General features: G+C 42.2%; 1 protein-coding gene across 1 annotated transcript; it reads right to left on the bottom strand.

Annotated features, from left to right (window-relative positions):
- Positions 1 to 10,553: 10,553 nt before the first annotated feature.
- Positions 10,554 to 18,773, bottom strand: rhoua (ras homolog family member Ua). Its single transcript, XM_076726157.1, has 4 exons — positions 18,195 to 18,773; positions 17,701 to 17,759; positions 16,319 to 16,507; positions 10,554 to 15,588 (listed from the first exon to the last, which is right to left on the bottom strand). Exons 1-4 carry the CDS (start codon positions 18,484 to 18,486, stop codon positions 15,304 to 15,306), a joined length of 825 nt encoding a protein of 274 aa, XP_076582272.1. The 5' UTR covers positions 18,487 to 18,773; the 3' UTR covers positions 10,554 to 15,303.
- Between the last annotated feature and the right edge of the window lie 406 nt (positions 18,774 to 19,179).

The following is a 19,179-nucleotide window of genomic DNA, read 5'->3' on the forward strand; positions in this document are numbered from 1 at the left end:
CTTCTCCACCCACTGTCACTTCCTGTCACCTCCTCACTCCACTTCCTCTCTTCTTCATTCCCTTCTTTTACTATTAAATCCCTCCTCTTTGTCCTCTGACATTTTCCTCATTTCCTTTCTATTTCCTTCCTTGCTGATTACTTTGTCGTCTCTCCTTTTCTCTCTATCTGTCCTTGTGTCTCATCCTTTGACAAATCTCACCATGATTCATCTGATTCTAGACTCCAACACTGATCTCACTGTTGGAGAGGATCCACAGAAAAATGCCCCCCTCCTGATTATTTTAGCAGCAAGTTTCGTCACTGTGGTGCAAACACAAGTAGCGTGCATTAGGTATAATGCAATCCATTTCAGACTTTTTATTTGAAATATATAGAAAAATCCATCACATTGTTTTGTCAGACGCCAATCAGACGTCAAATTCACAACAATAAAAAATAAAATCTTTATACATCAGCTTCAGGCCTAAACAAAAGAGGAGCTGAATTGCAAACGGTCAGTTACAGTATCAACAACTGTTAAAAACATCCTTAAAATCAGATAAATAATATTGTATAAAGATCCATTAATTGCAAATCAAAGTAGTAGAAGAAAAGTGGAAACTGTGAGATGGACAATGCAAAATACTTTTTATCTGTAAGTGAAACTGAAATATGAAGTAGAGTAGCAGAGGCAGATCATCCAGATTGGCATGCAATAGATAACATTTAGTTTGAGGTTTTATGGTAGTACACACACACGTAAACACACATGCAGACACATAGAGTGTACGTTCAAGTACACATCTGTAGCTGAGCACCGTGCTTGTTTGTAGGTACAAATATGCGCTAAATATAAACATTTAGTCATCGACACCAGGGTTCATCAGGGCAGCACATTCCAAGACCTGAAGCTCAGACCCTGCTGATCACTCACAAACACACCTGTGCACACACACACACACACACACACACACACACACACACACACACACACAAGCATAGTGTGCATGCTGGAACTGATTGATTCATATCAGGACATCAGTATGTACAGTATTTAAACACACACACACACACACACACACACACAGGGTGCGGTCAGAGATAAGAGAGAAGTGGAAACAAGCAGCTGTCTGATCAGCAGACATACTGCTGCTCTGACATCACCCAACATTTCCTCACTTTCATTCTTTCTCAGCCACAGATTCACCTCCTGTCTGACTCTCCCCGACATTTTTTTTTACCACCAAATGGATTTTTATCTTTCTCCTCTGTTTTTTCAGCTTTCTTCCTTCATCTCTACTTTCTCAGTCAAGTACTTGTTCTCATTGGAACTGTAAAGTACAGTGATGCTTCCTTTACCAACAGGCTACTGTCAGCTGTGCACAGAGAAACATGCCTTGATTTTACAGTAATATCCTTTACACAGTGAAGGGGTGGGAAGCTGTGATTCATAAATAATCTCTGGTTGTGCCAACTTACAAAAACAGCATCTGTGCTCCACCCCTGATAGTTCCAGTGAATTATAAGTGTCATGCAGAAACGTTTTAAAAAGCAGGAAGCAGACAGATTCTATGGTGCGTTAAACCAACACACACAGCCTTGTTTAAGGACTGAGCAAAAACATGACTGAAGGAAATAATTGACTTATGAACAGTGAATAAATGAACAATGGTTCAGACATGGTCTGAGAAGTTTCTGCAGAACGTTTGATAAGTTTTCAGCAATGAAAACTGATCACTTTTGGAAGGAGGAGGAGGCCTTTCAATGGCCACCTTTAAGATTTTTAGGGGTATGTCATAGTGAGAAAATGCACTTTGGTTGAATTATCATTTAAAGGTAAGATTTGGCATTTTGTTGTAAGAATTTGTTTTTAGGAGAGAAAATAGTTTTTCACTAGAACTCTTGATGGTATTTTCTTTCAGTCAGACTTTCCATTGATTTTGAAAGAGTGACGCTGCCAGAGCTTTTATTTTGACTCAATAGCAGACACAGACTGGGAGTAAGGGTAAAATAGGAGTTTATTTGAATGGATAATGAAAGGAGACTCCAGGTATGCAGGAACCTAGTAGCTGGGGAGTCCTGGGAACAGCAGGTGAGGTACAAGGAACTGAGGTGGAGAGCAGCTCAGAGATATGCTGGAGCACTCTGAGCTCAGGTGGTGTGAGTACTTGTGTTGAGAGCACATGTTGGGGGAGGCACAGGTGAAGCAAGCTGGTGATGGTTGAGGGCTCGAGGCTTGAGGCAGGTGGAGGCAAGAGTCTGGGCAGTGTGGTGGCAGAGACACTGGAGCTGGAGATCAATGCAGGAGAACTCACTGAGCAACAAAAGGAGAAAGATACAGGAGATCAGGCACTGGTGACTGACGCTATGGGACAAAAGCTAAATATACACATATACTCGCAGGTAGTGCAAGTAAACAGGCAGCAATACCACTAAGCAGCAGACACAGTCTGGCAACCAGTCCTCTGCAGTCCACAGTCTTTATGCTGTGCTTGATTGTGATGAGTCCCAGCTGTGTTGGAGCTCCCAGCCACCTGGAGAACCACGCCCAGCCTCTGCCAAAAAAGGAAGCACAGGAAACAAAGCCCCACACCTCTCCACAGAACACAAAAAATAACTGAATTTCCCAAACCACCACACCCACAGGACAGTCCCATCGCTCAAACTATCCCTTCTCTAACATTGTTGGATGTTCAACCTATAATGATCACTAGAATGAAATAATGTAAAATAATGCTGCTGCAATAAATGTCCCCAGTGTGCATGCATTGTGTGCAGTTATTTGGCCGACGCTTTTATCCAAAGTGACGTACATATGAATTCACACACCGATGGCACAGCATTGGGCAGAAACAGTTTTGGGGTTTTTAAGTATCTTGCCCAAGGTTACTTTGGCATGTGGACTGCCGAGTCCAGGGATCAAACCACCGACCTCCTGATCGGTGAATGACCACTCTACCTCCTGAGCCACCCTAGTGCTGAGGTTGCAGATTTCAAACAACTGAATAAACCCCGCCTCACGCCTCCTCCTCCAAACAGGAGAAGCTACGGCGGCTGTGAAACTCGCCAAAAACGCGTGAGGCGCCACCTAGAGCCAGTGTTTGGTTTGTCTGCTCTGGGCTACTGTAGAAACATGGCGGACACCATGGAAGAGGACCCTCTCCCTCTGTAGATATAACAAGCTCATTCTAAGGTAATGAAAACACAAAAATCCTTATTTTCAGGTGATTATATACCAATGAAAACATAATTATGAATATCATCCCATTTCTGCCAATAGAACCCCCTGAATCCTACACAGTGGCCCTTTATACAACACATTGGTTGAGTATCAGAGTGTGCCGGTTAAAACTTTAAGTATAACATCACCTAACATGAACATTACTCTGGAGTCGCAGTGTGAGATTCCACACTGAGAACATTCAGTGTGAGGTTTCATTGCAGTGTGTTCATGCTGCTGGAAATGCTTCCTGTTACCTACATGTCTGCTTTCTGTCAGTGAAAGAGCTGTTGTTCAGCTGTCTCGTGCATTCGTGCAGAGGGAGACCATTCTTCCTGCTGTGATCAAAGGTCATATGTTCAACCAGAGCTTCATCCAATGTGGGACGCAGTTATCAAAACTGATAAGACTCTGAAACAAGAATACGCCTTACAACACTAACTGCAGTCATTAAGAGAAACTTAAGGGGGAAAAAAAGCTAGAATTAGATATTTTGGCCCATTCTTAAATGATCTTGTGATTGAAAAAGTCCTGCTCCCCACAGCTGAATCATCTTGTGACTGGGTTGGAAACCCCCGTCCCAGAAGCAGCAGCAACAGAAGACCTGAGGTCTTTATGTGGTACAGATCATATGAACAGACGCCCAATATCTCATGACTGAACCCACTATTGATCATCATTTAAGAGGAAAAGTACAGGAGTTGATGTACTGATATGCCGTTATCGGCCAGGCTCAAACACACACACACACACACCTGCTGCTGAGCATTAAAATTTGAGTTGTTCTGGACACTTATATTCCAGAAAAACAAATTTCTTTCAGGTACAGCTTTTTAAAGCAAGTTTAGAGCTTTTGCTTACTCTTTGTACTGTTTGATCATCAGCATTGGATCTTCAACAAGGGGTCTGCAGCCATGATAGCAGCTCTGTAGCCCATTTTTGAGTGACTACAGAAAAGCTTGTTAAATTTTAAGGTAAAATGTTTGAAAAAAAAAAAAAAACTCAGGTTTTATATCTACAATAATCTCTGTTTCTGCAGAAACGTAGAATCTGTGAAGAATCATCCTCCCTCTGACTCTTAGGACCAAATTCCCATGACTCATAGAGCTGATCTGATGAACTTGACTCCCTGAAGTTACTACTTCAACATCACACACCCACTCTCTCCCCCACTGTCTGTTTGGCTTAGACAGACATGCACACCCTACAAGTAACACACAAACATATTCACACGTGTCGTCCTTCTTTCCACATCTTCTCTGTATCTGAGACGTATTGTAGTTTATGTGCAACATTTACTATTTTTATTTTAATGTGCAGATAAAGATTCAATTTCATGAAACCATCCAACCTGAAATGGTACAAAAGTCGAACAGTTAAAGACCTTCAAGGAGCTGTTGTCCTCTACCACGGAGAGATTCATTGGCTACAGAGACGCATTGAAGCAGCGTCTTTGAACTCTGCACAGCTGAAAGTAGGTGCCGCTCTCTCTCTCTCTCTCTCTCTCTCTCTCTCTCTCTCTCCATTATGTGTTGTAAGCTCACACAGCTGAGAAAAGGACAAAAGTTCTGGCCACAAGCCTGGTCACTGGGAGCTGTGTGTGTGTGTGTGTGTGTGTGTGTGTGTGTGTGTGTGTGTGTGTGTGTGTGTGTTTGTGTGTGCCAGCTGGTTACATCTGGTTTAAGAGGCCGCAGAGGGAGGCTGCTTTCTCCCACCTCTCAGTATCAGTTACTAATCCCTGTTTCCCAGAAGTGTGCTTTTGTGTCTCTCTCTCTCCGTGTGTGTGTGTGTGTGTGTGTGTGTGTTTATACAACGATTCAAACCAATGTCCATTGGATGGAATTTTCAAAAATGTAAATATTGCAACAGACAACAACGATAAACTTAAAATGTAAAATTTTTACATTTAAAAAAGGCAACCATGATATGTGTCATGAAAGCTGCTCCATCCTCCTCCTTCCTCTTATGTTTCATCTGATTCTTCTTTGTGTGATACATACCAACCTCTAGATGTGCAAACTACTCAGTTTCCCACCTCAGCTCTGAACAACAGAGGTGCAGCTTATTCAGTCAGCCTCAGTTGAGATGGTCTACTGTCTATACTCTGCGTTAGATGGTCTATATTCCCTGAGTGGTCTGGTTTTAACTCTCCTGTGTCTTTCAGTGCTTTTCAGTGCCATATCTGTGATCTAGCGTTACAGGAAAGATGATTTAATGAAAATCAAGTTTAATTTTGTATTAACAGCTCACTCATTCACTGTAAGATATATATACAGAGAGAAAAGTGTAACATTAGATATGATATAGTATATAGCTAACTCAGCTAGCTAATTCAATCATTGAACATTTGCACATTTATTCAACATGTGCGCAGCCAGTGTGTTGCAGTGAGGCTTAAAGTCTGACCTTGTTGAAAACCACATAAAAATCCAGCCTCTATGGATTAAAATGAACATGCTTTGTGTCTCATTACTCACCTTAGTCATCAAGACGTATTCGTCAATAGACCTTTTTCACTGTAGATGTTCTGACACGTCGTGGTAGGAAAAGTAACTAATAACTTTAATGGTGGCCATATTTCATGTAGGTGAGCCAATTCCAGGTTCCTGCTATTGTGCATGCAGGCGGGCTCACGGTCACGGCTCACTGGAACACTTAACTGACCGGCGCAGTCATTAATGTTATTAGCAACACCTGTGTTTTTCCTGCTACGCCATGAAAAGATCGGTCAGTGTAGCCCAGGGCTGCTTTCACAGAGATACACTTTGTCTACGGCTAAAATCAAACTACTCAGACTTCAGATGTCTAACGTCATCTTTTACACAAAGCTGTCTAGTTCTCTTAATCAGGACTCATTTGCCATGAATTCTTGATAAATTGAGACATTTTCCAAACTAAGGCTGCCCAGCAACCGGATCAAATCTCTCAGCTCTGTTCACTCCAGCAGCAAATGTTTGCCTTCTGGGAAATATCAACAGTTACAAGGACATTTTGGAGGGGAAATTCATTAAAGAGTGAAGCAACTCAAAAGATTTCATTAGCATGAAATCTCAGTGCAGTACAGACCAGTAAGAGAGCTGAAGCTGCATCTAAAAGTTGCAGGGCTCAGTACATCTGCTGACTCATCAGTCAGACTCAGACTGGACAAACAAGGACTGATGATGTCCTCACAATACTTCCAACTGCGCTCTATAAAAGTCATTTCCCTTGCCTCATTGCTTGCTCCGCAACAACAACACAGCAATCCAAACTTCAAAAAAAGAGAAGGGAGCTTACTATTTCAATTAGTCATCAACTGTTTGGTTCATAAACTCCCATTTAAAGGCCCTGCACACCTGGTATATCCACACAGGTGATTTCACTTACTTCTCTGATTGACTGATATCACCTCACTCTCCTGTTCGCATCAGTTTGAGCTGGATACTTTTCACCTTTATTATTATGACTGGCACAGAAAGCCCAGTAACCTTCCTCACCATAGCACGGCCGAGATGCAGAGGTCTAATCAGTCAGACTGCGTTAAAACACCTGTGTGCATTTGCAGGTCTATCCACTAATTTGAGCGAAAGCATGATATATATTATCACCTGCTTGTAATGATGTGGAACTGTTCCCTTTCTAACGCTAAATACTTCCTTGTTCAGTGCAATAAAATACAAAATCTAAATACAAATACAAATTAGAAATATTACTTTCTCTCAGTTTGTGACTGGTGTTCATGAGAGAAAAGTGACTGAAATTAACAGAAGCATCAAACTGATTTAGGTGGTTAGATTGTTTTTGACATGTTGTCCATGTGGAGTTATTTCAGTTATTTCCAGAAACCCAAATATAGCTGCTGGGAGGTGTCCACATTATCTGAGAAATGTTGGAAATCCGTACCTTACTCTGCTTAGCACATATTCCACAGAGATTTGACATATCGTGTGTATTCACATGCACAGCGATGTGGTCGGGATACGAAAGCGCAGCGCATCTGTGATTTGACCGTGATGTATGTGGCGTTCTCTGCAGCAACGTGCTTATGTAAACGCGGTGGTCAGCTGCTGTTAACAGTTCACAGGAGAGATGCATGTGGCCGGGAGGGGGAGGGGGAGGGGGGAGAGGGACCTGCAGGGGTATAAGCTGAATGTGTCACACTGTTTCTCAACTGTGTGGATGCCACATGGCACACTGTGAACTCTGAACACACATGGAAACACATAAACAGCCACAATTACAACACACACATTTCATCAGCAGGCAACCTGTAGAGATGGAGAGCAGGCAGAGAGCGGCAAGGACAGAGTGTGACAGGAAAACACAGAGAAAGAAGCTGAGTGATAAGGAAAGGAAGGAAGAAGTGTGTTTGCATGAGAGCAAGAGTTGAACGGACGGAGATAAAGCACATTCAGGCAGCAGTTTCAGATTCCAGGAGTGTGTGTTAGTCTGCCGTGTCTGTACACTGTGAACCTGCATTAACCACACCGTGGGCGCAAAAGTCTGTTCACACAGTCACATTTTCAGGACTCCCCTCCCACCTCTCTATGCTGCTGGTTCGGCTCGCTCTGGTTTTAGTTGTGTGGAGCTCTGCTGGAGTTTGTCACGTACCTGTACAAGAATGATACAGTTGTACATTTTCCCAATACAAAATTAAAATGTCACAATTTTTTTTATCTTGCTCCACATACTAGTACGTTGTGCATGCATAAAAAGCAATAAAGAGTGTTTTGTGACCTTAAAGGCTCCATAATTTAAGGAACCAGTGTGCAGGATTTAATTGCATCCAGCGCTGAGGGTGCAGATAGATTACGTCAACTTTCATTACTTCAATCTTATGTGACTATCACTGACCATTGTAGTGCTCCCTAAAGTGAAACGTCATAGTGAGTAATTAGTAAATAGGTGCTCATTACAATTAAGGTTGGAGTTCAGCATGCTGTACAGTGGTTATGGTTCAGTCGTCTCCACATATTGAATGAGTCAATCTAAAGGACAGTCGAATCGAATTTATCTGTCAGTGTTTTCTCTCTCCTGCTTCCCGGCTGTCACCGATTTTAACCTTCTCTTTCTTCGCTTTGTCTTAACTGCTGTCTCTTTTTTGAAAAAAAAAAAAACACACACACACACTCAGCAGCTGTCTACACACACATTGATTAGGTTTATAGCTTGCTGGGAAAGTAGAGATTGTATTTCAGCTCTGCTCATTAAGAGTCAGCACTGATGTCACTCTGGCCCCACTTTATGTTATGTAACACACACACACACACACACACACACACACACACACACACACACACACACACACACACATTTGGTTTTCGTCACTTTTAGGGACATTACATTGACTTACATTCATTTCCTGGAGACTTACCATAACCATAACCACTACTTGCCTAACCCTAAACCTTACCCTAAACTTAATCTAAACCTAACTTTACTCTAATCTTAAACTCAGTCTTCACCCCGACATTTAATGATTTACATAATGGGTATGTATGGCGAGTCCCCACAATGTGACTGTGCAGACAGAGTTATGTCCCAACAACATGAGTAATAAAGGGACACACACACACACACACACACACACACACACACACACACACACACACACACAGACATTGGGACACAGAGAGGCTATAAAATTAGAAAATGGGCTGGAGCTGAGTCTGAGACCATTGCCTTGGGTATTGGCAGCAGTTTGTGTCCACATGTGACTGCGATATTTCACAATAAGAAAATAAACATTAATGTACTGTATGTTAGTTGTTTGTTGGTACCTTGTTTCTCCACGTGTTTAATCAAACTGCAACATATTAAATTGCTGGATAATGCAACATTTTTGGACATTATTAGATTAACCAACGGTTTATTTTCACAATTATAAATCCAGAAATGACTGAAAGCAGCTGATGTACAGCCAAACACGGGTTGTGGCCATGCATGTCATTCTGTACAAGTACAAAACTTGAACAAGATATTATGACAAGGTGAAAACTCATTAAAAGAGAGAAATCATTCCACATGACGATGCAGGCAGAAAACTACATTTCAACTTTCATATTGGTATTACATGTGTTTACATGTGTTACGCATTTCCAGCAGTGATAACAGCAGCTCAGTTTCTAAATGTTTGTGAGGTGTTCATCTATGTTATGCATTAATAGGGCTGATTGGAATTATAGGCAGATTTCAGGGGACATTTTATTGCACTTTGATTTGATTAAATACTTACTTTACAGCACTTGTGAGGTTTGGCTCGCAGATCAAAACTGACAATCTGCTGACTGGAGACTCAGAAAACAGAAAAAAATGTTGCCTACCATTTACATTCTTTCCAGTATTATTGTCACAGATTTCCACTTCATGATTATTATATTTTGAAAACTAAGCTATAATTTGCATCCCACTCACAGAGGAGAATAGCAGCTGAATAGTATGAGTAAATGGGACCTGGCCCCGCTGAACTGACAGAACAGCTGATAGAGCCACAGCAAAGTCAGCCTTCTCATTATGTACAAACTCTGTGTTGTCAGGTAGAGCAAAGTGGCTTGTTTCCCAGGCAGAGTTAAGTCAGGGCATGCTCCCCACACACACACACAAACACAGACACACACAGACACACAGACACACACACACACACACACACACACACTGTCTCCAAGAGCAGAGACATGCCACTAACCAAATGTCACATGACAGCCTTCAAAATAAAGCTCTTGCATAACCATGAGGGCCTGGAAGCGGAGAGCCTGTTTACAATGATCCAGTCTGAAGTTGGATGACTTTCTGTGGGCATCTGTGTGTGTGTGTGTGTGTGTGTGTGTGTGTGTGTGTGTGTGTGTGTGTGTGTGTGTGTGTGTGTGAGAGAGAGAGAGACTCTGTTTTGTGTGTGTGTGTGTGTGTGTGTGTCTCCATGCCCCCAAACATCGCTCACATCTTATCCCCTCTCTCCTGATGTGCATCAGCTGAGCACAGCATGGTTGTTGCACTTGGTTATCACAAAGCGTGCTGTCCAATTCCAAAACATCACTTCAGCCACAACAAGATGAAAAAACACATTCAGTTTGGAGCCAACAGGAACCATGTGCTGAGGGCCTGTTTCATCTGCGTCATGCTACTGACTGTTATTTAAGTTCTCTTCCTGGGCAAATTCATGAAATCATGCTGGTGAACAGACATAGAAATATACAAATATGCTTCAGGCAAGCTCTATCTACATGTATACTTTACGAAAACATATCCTCTTGTCCAGGCTGTGGGCTCTCGTGGTGTGGCAGAGGTCAGAGGTCACATATGCCAAGGAGTAAATATTTAAACACCTACATTCCCAATCCCACCACCGAGCCCCAAAATCAACAAAACACACCATGTATTATACCAAATATTCTTTATTTCTCAGGGTATAAAACTTCTGTACAAACACATCTTTCTGTGACGGACGTCCTCGGTTAAACAGACGATTCGGCATGAGCAGACCGCAGCAGCGAGCGCTCTGTTACACTGTTTTTACATGCAGGGGAAATAAAAAGCACAGCGATGTGTCCCACAGGCTGAGTGCGCTGGTTTTCCTAAGACAAGTTCTCAGCTGGTGTCCCATGTGAGTGAGCAGGTGTGCTTTAGTGGGTATAGGCCTCAATAAAACAATCAAATCACAAGAGTGAACCACTCTGTCCGTCTCCCCGGGCGCCCGCTTTTGTTTAAACTCGCTGAACCTTATGGGATGTTCTTGTGCATTCAACAATTAGGAACGTGAGGGTATTTTCAGTCAGGACTAAAATGACAGCTGATTTGCTCACAGTAATCTGAGGCCATTCACGTACAGAAACAGTTTCTGACTGACTTCCTGTATTTAAGTCACTCATTTAGTCACGTCATCTGTGAAGGTAATTAGCTGTACGACTGTGTTATATTCGACTTTTGACTATTTGAAAACCTTGTTCCAACACCAAAATGAATCTCTTTCATACCTCACAAAGTGATGCTCACATTGTCTAGTAGCAAAAATCTAAGTACACATCCACACATTGCACCTGTCCCGATCATTTCTGTCTAACCTTCAACTAAACACTGACTTTACAGCACAACGCTGGTCACCATCATGCCTCTTCCCTGACTGTCTTTCAACACTATAGTTCACTTTCAGAGACCCATCTGTTCAACATTACAGCGCCATTCATCGGTCACACAGGACATACACTGCTGTGGATCAACCAGCCCATTCTGGCATCTGAAAAGCAGTTAAAACATTAAGCGGGACTACATAATTTTGGAAAGAAGAAAAGACACAATCTGGGTTTTACACATGAAAAGTTGAATTTAAAAGTCTAATTCGGTGCAGTCACGAGTTTTGCTGCACCCGCCTTACTTGGTCTGGTATGACCATTAGCTTCTGTTGGCTTATGTTTGCTGACTTGCTGTATATAACATCACTGAGTCAGCTGGCTCCTCTCTGCTTGTGTTACTGTTAAACTATGTTTATGCACATATCACTCATGGCCTGAGTGGAGGCTGTTAAGGAAAAGTTAGATGTTGTTTTAAAGGATCATAGCATATTGCTTAAATTATTACAGGCCGTACAAAGAAAGGAGACCCAAAACAAAAATGGAGTCATCCTCAATTCTGGCCAGAAATGTTGTCGTTGTTGTTTTCTTACATAAATGATTAATTCTTGCTGTTTTATTACATTTAAACAGGAATAGTTTATCGCAGCATAAATGCACGCTGCACGCAAACAAAACCACTGTGGTGAGAAACCTGCTACGCTTTCCATAAATGTAAGTGACCTGACAGAGGAAATGCCAGCTTTCATAAAGGTCTGCCTGACCTTTACCCTACTTGAATCCACCATCAGCCAAGACTGCACACAAACAGCAAGACAAGCAACTTATTATGCCTTTTCTGCAGCATGAAACAATGCATTTTTTGAGCAGCTAAAACATCGACACAGTGAAGCCATTCAATCGCATTTGTAACATCTTCAGCAGGAAACTACCAAACAGCTTCAGTAACGCACAGTCTTCAAATCAGGGGTCACAGATTTACACTCGGGCCCGAACTCAGCATGAGTTAAGATACATTTTAGATGAAGCTCTCAGATTCTTCGGAGAGAACAACACTGCATATGCATTTATGCGTATACATCTTGTAGCCAGATTGTAGGAAAGTCAGCAGGTCACTTTTTTTTTTTTTTTTTTTTTTTACACATGGACATCTTTGCAGCATATCACGCTGTAGTTGTGTTCAGCGCCTTGAGACAAATGGTAGTGCATAATAGAAACGTTTAAAAGAGAGCATTTTATTAATTGGATAAATGCGTATTGCGAATATTAATATTCCACAGAAATCTATAGGATGGTACAAATCCTCTACTATGATTGTGCAAGTTGTGGCAGACAGAGAAACACTGTGTGAATGCCAAACTGTGAACGTTTTGTTTCATGTCACAGTACAGTTCAATTTAAAAAGAATTATGATTCGCCGAATTACAAGGCACACCACAGCTCAGACCATGTCACACCAGTAGAAAACTGACTTTCAACCTCACACTAGCAAAACATAATGCTTGCCAGCTCTTGAGGACAATAGATTAGGGAAAAAAAACATAAAAATTAAAGGGGTTTTCACATGGCCAGGATTTACTAAAGCTGGTGTGAATTACTGGGAACAAAACAAAAGCAGCAGAACGTGTTGTTTGTCAAATGAAATGTTGTTGTGAGACAGAGTTAAACAGTGAACACTGTGAGGACATTAACCCTGACATTTTAACCTTGTCTATAACTTTCAGATAACGAGTGAGACAGGTCTAACTTGGCCAGGACAGCGGTTGAGGTCATAGTTTACAAAATGCAAGAGTGAAAATCAATTTTGTGTTTACGTCTGATCAGTATGAACGATTATGTTGCACACGCACTAAATAATGGCAGATTTAATCCATCACAGACTGCACACTGGTTGCACCCTTTTTCCTTTTTGCTGCAGTGACTCAAACACAAAGAGGCATTCAGATCCACTATAGAGAAATAGCTGTAAATTATTGGGTTTTGCTCTTGTTTGAGTAACTACAATGTACAAAGGAAGGTGTGGCAGTTGAGTGTTTGACAGCCGCACAGTTTGTGTAGTTTGGCTTTTTATTTCTGCTTTGCAACATACACAACTTAATCTACTGGAGGGAGAACAGGCTGATGATCAGTGCTTGAAATAGAAATAGAGGGTGAAGGGAACAAATGCAGTGTGACAAACATGATGAATCAAACTATAATTCATAACTACTAAGAGAAGATTTCACTGAATATATCAAATTCACAGTCTTAGATACACAATCACATTGAAAAGCTAAGAGATAAACCCATGTTTGTTTCTTTCTTTCCGTTTTTTACTGAGTTACTTTCTTGCTGCAAACCTACACAAACAAACAGCTGAGTCCATTTTGTACATTTAAATGCACGCAAAGAGCACTTGGTCGATCTAATTCTGTGAAGTGCTCACACTTAAGGCTGTTGAAGTGTCTGGAAAGATAAATCAAACATGCATTAAGCAGTACAAATGTCTGAAACCAAGCAGAATCAGTATCTGAAATTGACAGGTTGCATTTGTCTGCCTTGCAAGTGCAACTTGTGCCTGCAGATGCAAGTTACTGGCTGACAGGATGAACATCCCTGTATTTTCAGATTTAGACTGAATCTTTCTCTGCCTCTTCTTCAAAGTTGTGGCTTGTGGAACAATGTGATGAAAATGAGGAAGAATATTAAAACTACAAAATATCCACATGCCCAATTAAGGCCGAGTGCCACTCTGCAGTCCACCGGAACAGAACAATGCTTTGTTTTTATAGATATTCACACAGTCTTCCTTCATTGTTCAGCATCTTTTGCTACTGAGATATATGGTAGGTATCATTTTCCCATTATTTTTGGATATCTTGCTGAAGGGAAAAATAAGAAAGTGTCATTTTTGATTAAGATAATAATGTATTTTTTGGCCACACAAGGGAAAAAAGACACTGGCATTAGTTCTCCTCCACATAAGACATGATATGAGTCTGAAGCTTATTCACTGTCTGGCTTCATTCTGGACCCAACAGTAGCAGGACATGAAGAAAACCACAGTAAAAACCGAGCCAGACCTAATTCCAAAAAATAGTTCAGATGGGGACTAAAATAAAAGTTAAGCATGATCCAGGCTTCAGATTAGATTTATAGGCTGCACCGCAGTACACTGTGCATGTGACCAGGATAAAATCATTGGTTGCTTAATAAAGTAAGCTCTGTCATTAGAACAATAATGATCCCAGTTATAAAAAGAAGCTCTAAAATTAATCACAGGGTTGGATTTGTTCGACTCAGTTCTGATTTAAATTATGTCTGGTGATCATGTCTGGGTCACAAAATCCAAAACGCCTTCTTTGTTTCTCTTGTGAAAAGGACAAAGTCTGGGTTCTAATCATCCCATGGAAACCAAAAGGAAAAGGACTGAGTTCAGATGCAGTTTTCACTGAAGTCACTTACAGTAACAAGTAGAGTCTGCAGAGACTCAAGCTTTCCTCCGGTCCACATATCAAGGCAACATAAATCCATACTCTGTAATGGTTTCACCAGAACACCAGACTAAACACACATATGTCTTAAACCCAGACGAGACAATCAAAGTCTCTGTTCTTGTTTAAATCTGCACCGTTATCATCATGTCATCATAAACAACACTATCACCTCCACCATAACATGGACAGGGTCTTCTGCTAGTCCCACAACAGTTTTACGTCCAGGGGAGGCAGGAGGACCTGGTCCTGCAGAGGGCTCATACTGGAGGCAGGCTAAGATTCAGAACTGCTGTATTTTCACAGCAGGTTCTGCTGGAGCCAGACTGGACTCAGCAGTAAATCTCATCCATGATAAAAACCAAAACTTCTCTCTGAGCAAAAATAAAAAAGGAAAGCATTTTAGATCCATGACGGCCGTACTTTGGTTCCCAGCCACAGTCCGATTGAGGCCCTGCTCATCATTCATGGAAGAGAAACCCAAACTGTAAGCCCAGTCCAGGCAGAACCCAAACCCAGCTGACTCCAGACCAGGATAAGTCAACAGAGGATCAGTCTTAGATATCTAGACTGATCACAGATCTGCTCTAGGCCACACAGCAGTACCTTCTCCACCATGACTTGGACAGACTCCTCATCTTGTCCGGTGTTTGCCTTTGCTTTTTCCATCGTTTCTGTTTCCCTCTCGGGTGCTTATGGGAGCTGCAGTTCTGCAGGCTGGCCAGTATGGCCGTGTCAAACACTTCTTTCAAATTCTTTTGGGTCAGTGAAGAGCACTCCACGTAGGCCACAGCTCCAATCTCCATCGCACAGTCCCGGGCATCTGCTGGGTCCACTGGTCGCTCCCGGTACTTAGCCAGGTCAATGAGAACCTAAAGGGACGAGGCAGCACTAAGTTAATACGCTTTTATCGAATTTCTGATTTATCAGCCACAGAGACAGGAAACACAGTATTACAACAGTATTTTCTTCCATCAAAATTATTTAAGCATTTGCTCCTGTGAGCATCCTACAAATGTTTTGTATCTTCCAAGTGTCTGCAGATTTTCACATAAACAACTGAAATTTCCTTCTATATAGAGAAAATCAACCTCATGGTCAAATACACAAGAAAACATAGTTCAAGATCATAAAACTGGCAAAACATTGATATTTTTGGCAAAACAATAGGCATAAGAACACAAACACTGTGTTCAAAGCACTATATCAATAAGGGTGAACTTGAATGGAACAGAGCCGTCATTAATGTTATTAGTAACAGCGGTGATTTTAATGTATGTCAAAATGAAGGCATTGTTTTGAGTATTTCCAAGATGAGAGGATGCTGATGTTAGTTCCTGCTAACCCTCAAGTGATGCTGCATGTGTGAAGTTTTTCTGACTCTCGGTGGAGGAAACCCTGGAAGCCTTTGCATGTTTGTGCAGCAGCTTTGTTTTTGACTGCACGGTAAAACTTTGATTTCTACCCTTCCTGCAACTCTAACGATGCCGCCAGTCATCCTGTTCACGTGATGATCCGAATGGTCACAAATAACACTCAAGCGTTAGAATCCCACAGACAGGCATTCATGTATGTGTGCTGCAGAGAGTACATGTCCTCCACCTTGACGTCTTCTCGCAGGTCGCACTGCGTCCCAACGAGGACAAGGGGAGCGACGGGAGCGTGTCTCCGGATCTCTGAGACCCACTTCTCAGGAACATTCTGGAAGGAGGCGGGACTGACGACACTGAAGCACAGCAGGAACACATCTGCGCTGGTGTAACACAGAGGCCGCAGTTTGTCAAACTCATCCTGGAGAGGTCGGGAGAGAGAAAAGACAGAGTTCACCAGTTTGAAGTGTGAAGCACAAGCTTTGATTTACCAACCAGCACAATAATACTTTTGCTGAGGTATCACATCCTTTCAATCCTGTTTTTAATGACAAATGATTAACTATGAGGACATGTCTAGTTCCTCCTTGATCTCCCACTCTATCCTTCCTCAGCCTGTGATCCTCCCGTTCATCCTGTCCTCATATCTGAGAGCACGCTGATGCAGAGAAACAGCTGTTCCTCCACACACAGAGAGTGGGTGCCGTACACACCTGACAGCTGCAGTGATTTATCCTTTTAAATTCTGTTTGTGTTTTATTTGTTTTAACGGATTACTTATTGCTTGTTTCAAGGTAAACATTAGCTCTGTCTCACCAGTTGAGGCTCGGTCAGACAGTTTTCCTTGTATTCATTTCAGACAAACAGCTGCTGCAAACAGAAGATGTAAAATGCACCACTTCCTGTGTGCCTGACAATTGTTCTTAGGAAAGACCCAGCAGACGGTTTCCTGGAACTAAATTTAACTGAGAGATCCATTGTAAGACATGTTTAGTTCAGGGCTTAATCTGTGTACAAATTATCTATGAAACCTGCCCCCAGAGTTTCAAACTTAATGCACACCATGTTGCTAAAAACAGATTCTCCCTCTTCTGTTAAATAAAGTGGAGACAAGCAAAGAGATGAGGATGGAGCAGCAAAAGTTCATATGAGAACTGTCATGCTTTGTAGTGACAGGTTTGAGATGCTATGACAAAACAGTATGTTTGTTAAGTTTATTTTAGTTTCAAATTAAAAAAAGCTTTGTTGGTAGGGGGAGGACACCATGCAACCACAGCATCCCACTTTGATTCCAGCCAGGGACCTTTGCTACATGTCAGACCACTTTCTCCCCCAACTGTCTAGCTCCACACTGTCAATTATAAAATAAAGAGAAAAATCCCACAAAAACAAGTTGTGTTTCAGTACACTGTTTAGAAAGAAAGAAAGAAAGAAAGAAAGAAAGAAGATTTTCTCTGTCCATCACTTCCCCATTGTTTCAAGCACAAATAAAACAACAGGAAATACTGCGGCTCTCTCCCTCTCTCTCTTTCTCTCTCTCTCTCTGTGTGTGTGTGTGTGTGTGTGTGTGTGTGTGTGTGTGTGTGTGTGTGTGTTTGTGTTGACATCACTGACCTGTCCTGCGGTGTCACACAGTTGTAGTTTGACAGGCTGCCCGTCCACTGATACCACCGCTACACACACACACACACACACACACACACACACACACACAACTTGACTGAAAAACACATACAGCCAGTTCTGTTCTTACACAATCTGACGACACACACTGGTGACTATTTAACTATTTTAAAGTAGTGGCAGATGAGTCAGCGGGTCGATCAGCTGATCGCCAGGACATTAATCGATCTGATCACTGAGGATTTGCTCAAAAATCAAACATTTTCACAACTTCAAATGTGTTAGTTGTTGGTTACATCAAATAAACTATTAAGCTCAACTGAAACGTCACATTACATTTGACATGTTAGAGAGTGAAAGAGGGACCAATCCATGGAAAAGTCATTAATAGTAGGTGAAGCTCTGGTGTATTTCTCTGCAGCTCTGTGTCAAACCTGATCAGAAACACGGCTGTATTGATCCAGGTGCTGTCCTCCATCCTTTACCTGAGAAGTTGTCAAACGCGGTCGGGACGTACTCGGTGGGATACCCGTTGGTGGTGTAGCTGACCACCAGGCTGGTTTTCCCCACAGCTCCGTCTCCCACCAGCACACACTTCACCCGCCTCTCCGCGGCTCCGGCTCCCGCTGACCCTGCCCCGGACCGCCGCGTCCTGCCGGAGCCCCTGTCCCGGCTCCGGACCCTCCTCGGTGGGACGGGCGGAGCAGGGGACACCGGTGCTGGCTTGTAGCCTCCTTCGCCCCGCGGAGGCATCTGGCAGGGAGAGGAGGGCGACATGGAGCCGGGGGCGACCCGGGCAGGAGACTCAGTCCTGGTTTGGGCCAGTTTTCACATCGTCCATTCTTCCGTTATCTGCCGGCCTGTCAGCTGCTGCTTCCCTTTAGTTTCCATGTTTAAATGACAAAAGGTTTGAACTTGTTCTCTCCATCACACAGCTCCAAAAAGAGTCCGTCTCCATGATAAGAGTCAGCGGTCATTACAATATGAATTAAAGTCCGATTGAAAGAGCGCGGATTCAGTTCAGTCTGTGTCCAGCCAGCCGTCCAATGGACAGACAGACCCGTCCCAAACTCCCCTCCAAATGACATCACGGCGCGCGCGCGCGCGCGCGCGCGCGTGTGTGTGTGTGTGTGAGAGAGAGAGAGAGAGAGAGAGAGAGAGAGAGACTATGACGATAACAATAATTTATTTCTCATAATTTCAAACAGCAGCATTAAAACAAATCCAAAATTTAAGATTAGACCCAAATGTTTATTTAACTGAGTGGTAAATATTCTGCTAAACTAAAATTTTCGCCTCATGTAAAGTTTCATAACTTTCCTTAAGTTTTGTCAAGTGGATATTAAACAATTTCCACATTTCTTACTTTTTTGTTGTATCCATATTCTGTTATTTCTATCTACACAGGCAGCAAATACTCAGATTCTAACGTGAAAGTAGTAATAACACAGTGTATTATATTATATTATA

Source organism: Chaetodon auriga, chromosome 1 (assembly GCF_051107435.1).
Source record: "Chaetodon auriga isolate fChaAug3 chromosome 1, fChaAug3.hap1, whole genome shotgun sequence".
Taxonomy (NCBI): domain Eukaryota; kingdom Metazoa; phylum Chordata; class Actinopteri; order Chaetodontiformes; family Chaetodontidae; genus Chaetodon; species Chaetodon auriga.

What these genes read in the sequence shown, in the direction of transcription:
- rhoua (XM_076726157.1), bottom strand. Translation starts at nt 18,486, where the DNA reads ATGTCGCCCTCCTCTCCCTGCCAGATGCCTCCGCGGGGCGAAGGAGGC. An exon ending in CGCGTTTGACAACTTCTCAG is followed by an intron (nt 17,760 to 18,194) that starts GTAAAGGATGGA and finishes GTGTGTGTGTAG; the next exon opens with CGGTGGTATCAGTGGACGGG. An exon ending in TGTGTGACACCGCAGGACAG is followed by an intron (nt 16,508 to 17,700) that starts GTCAGTGATGTC and finishes CGACCTCTCCAG; the next exon opens with GATGAGTTTGACAAACTGCG.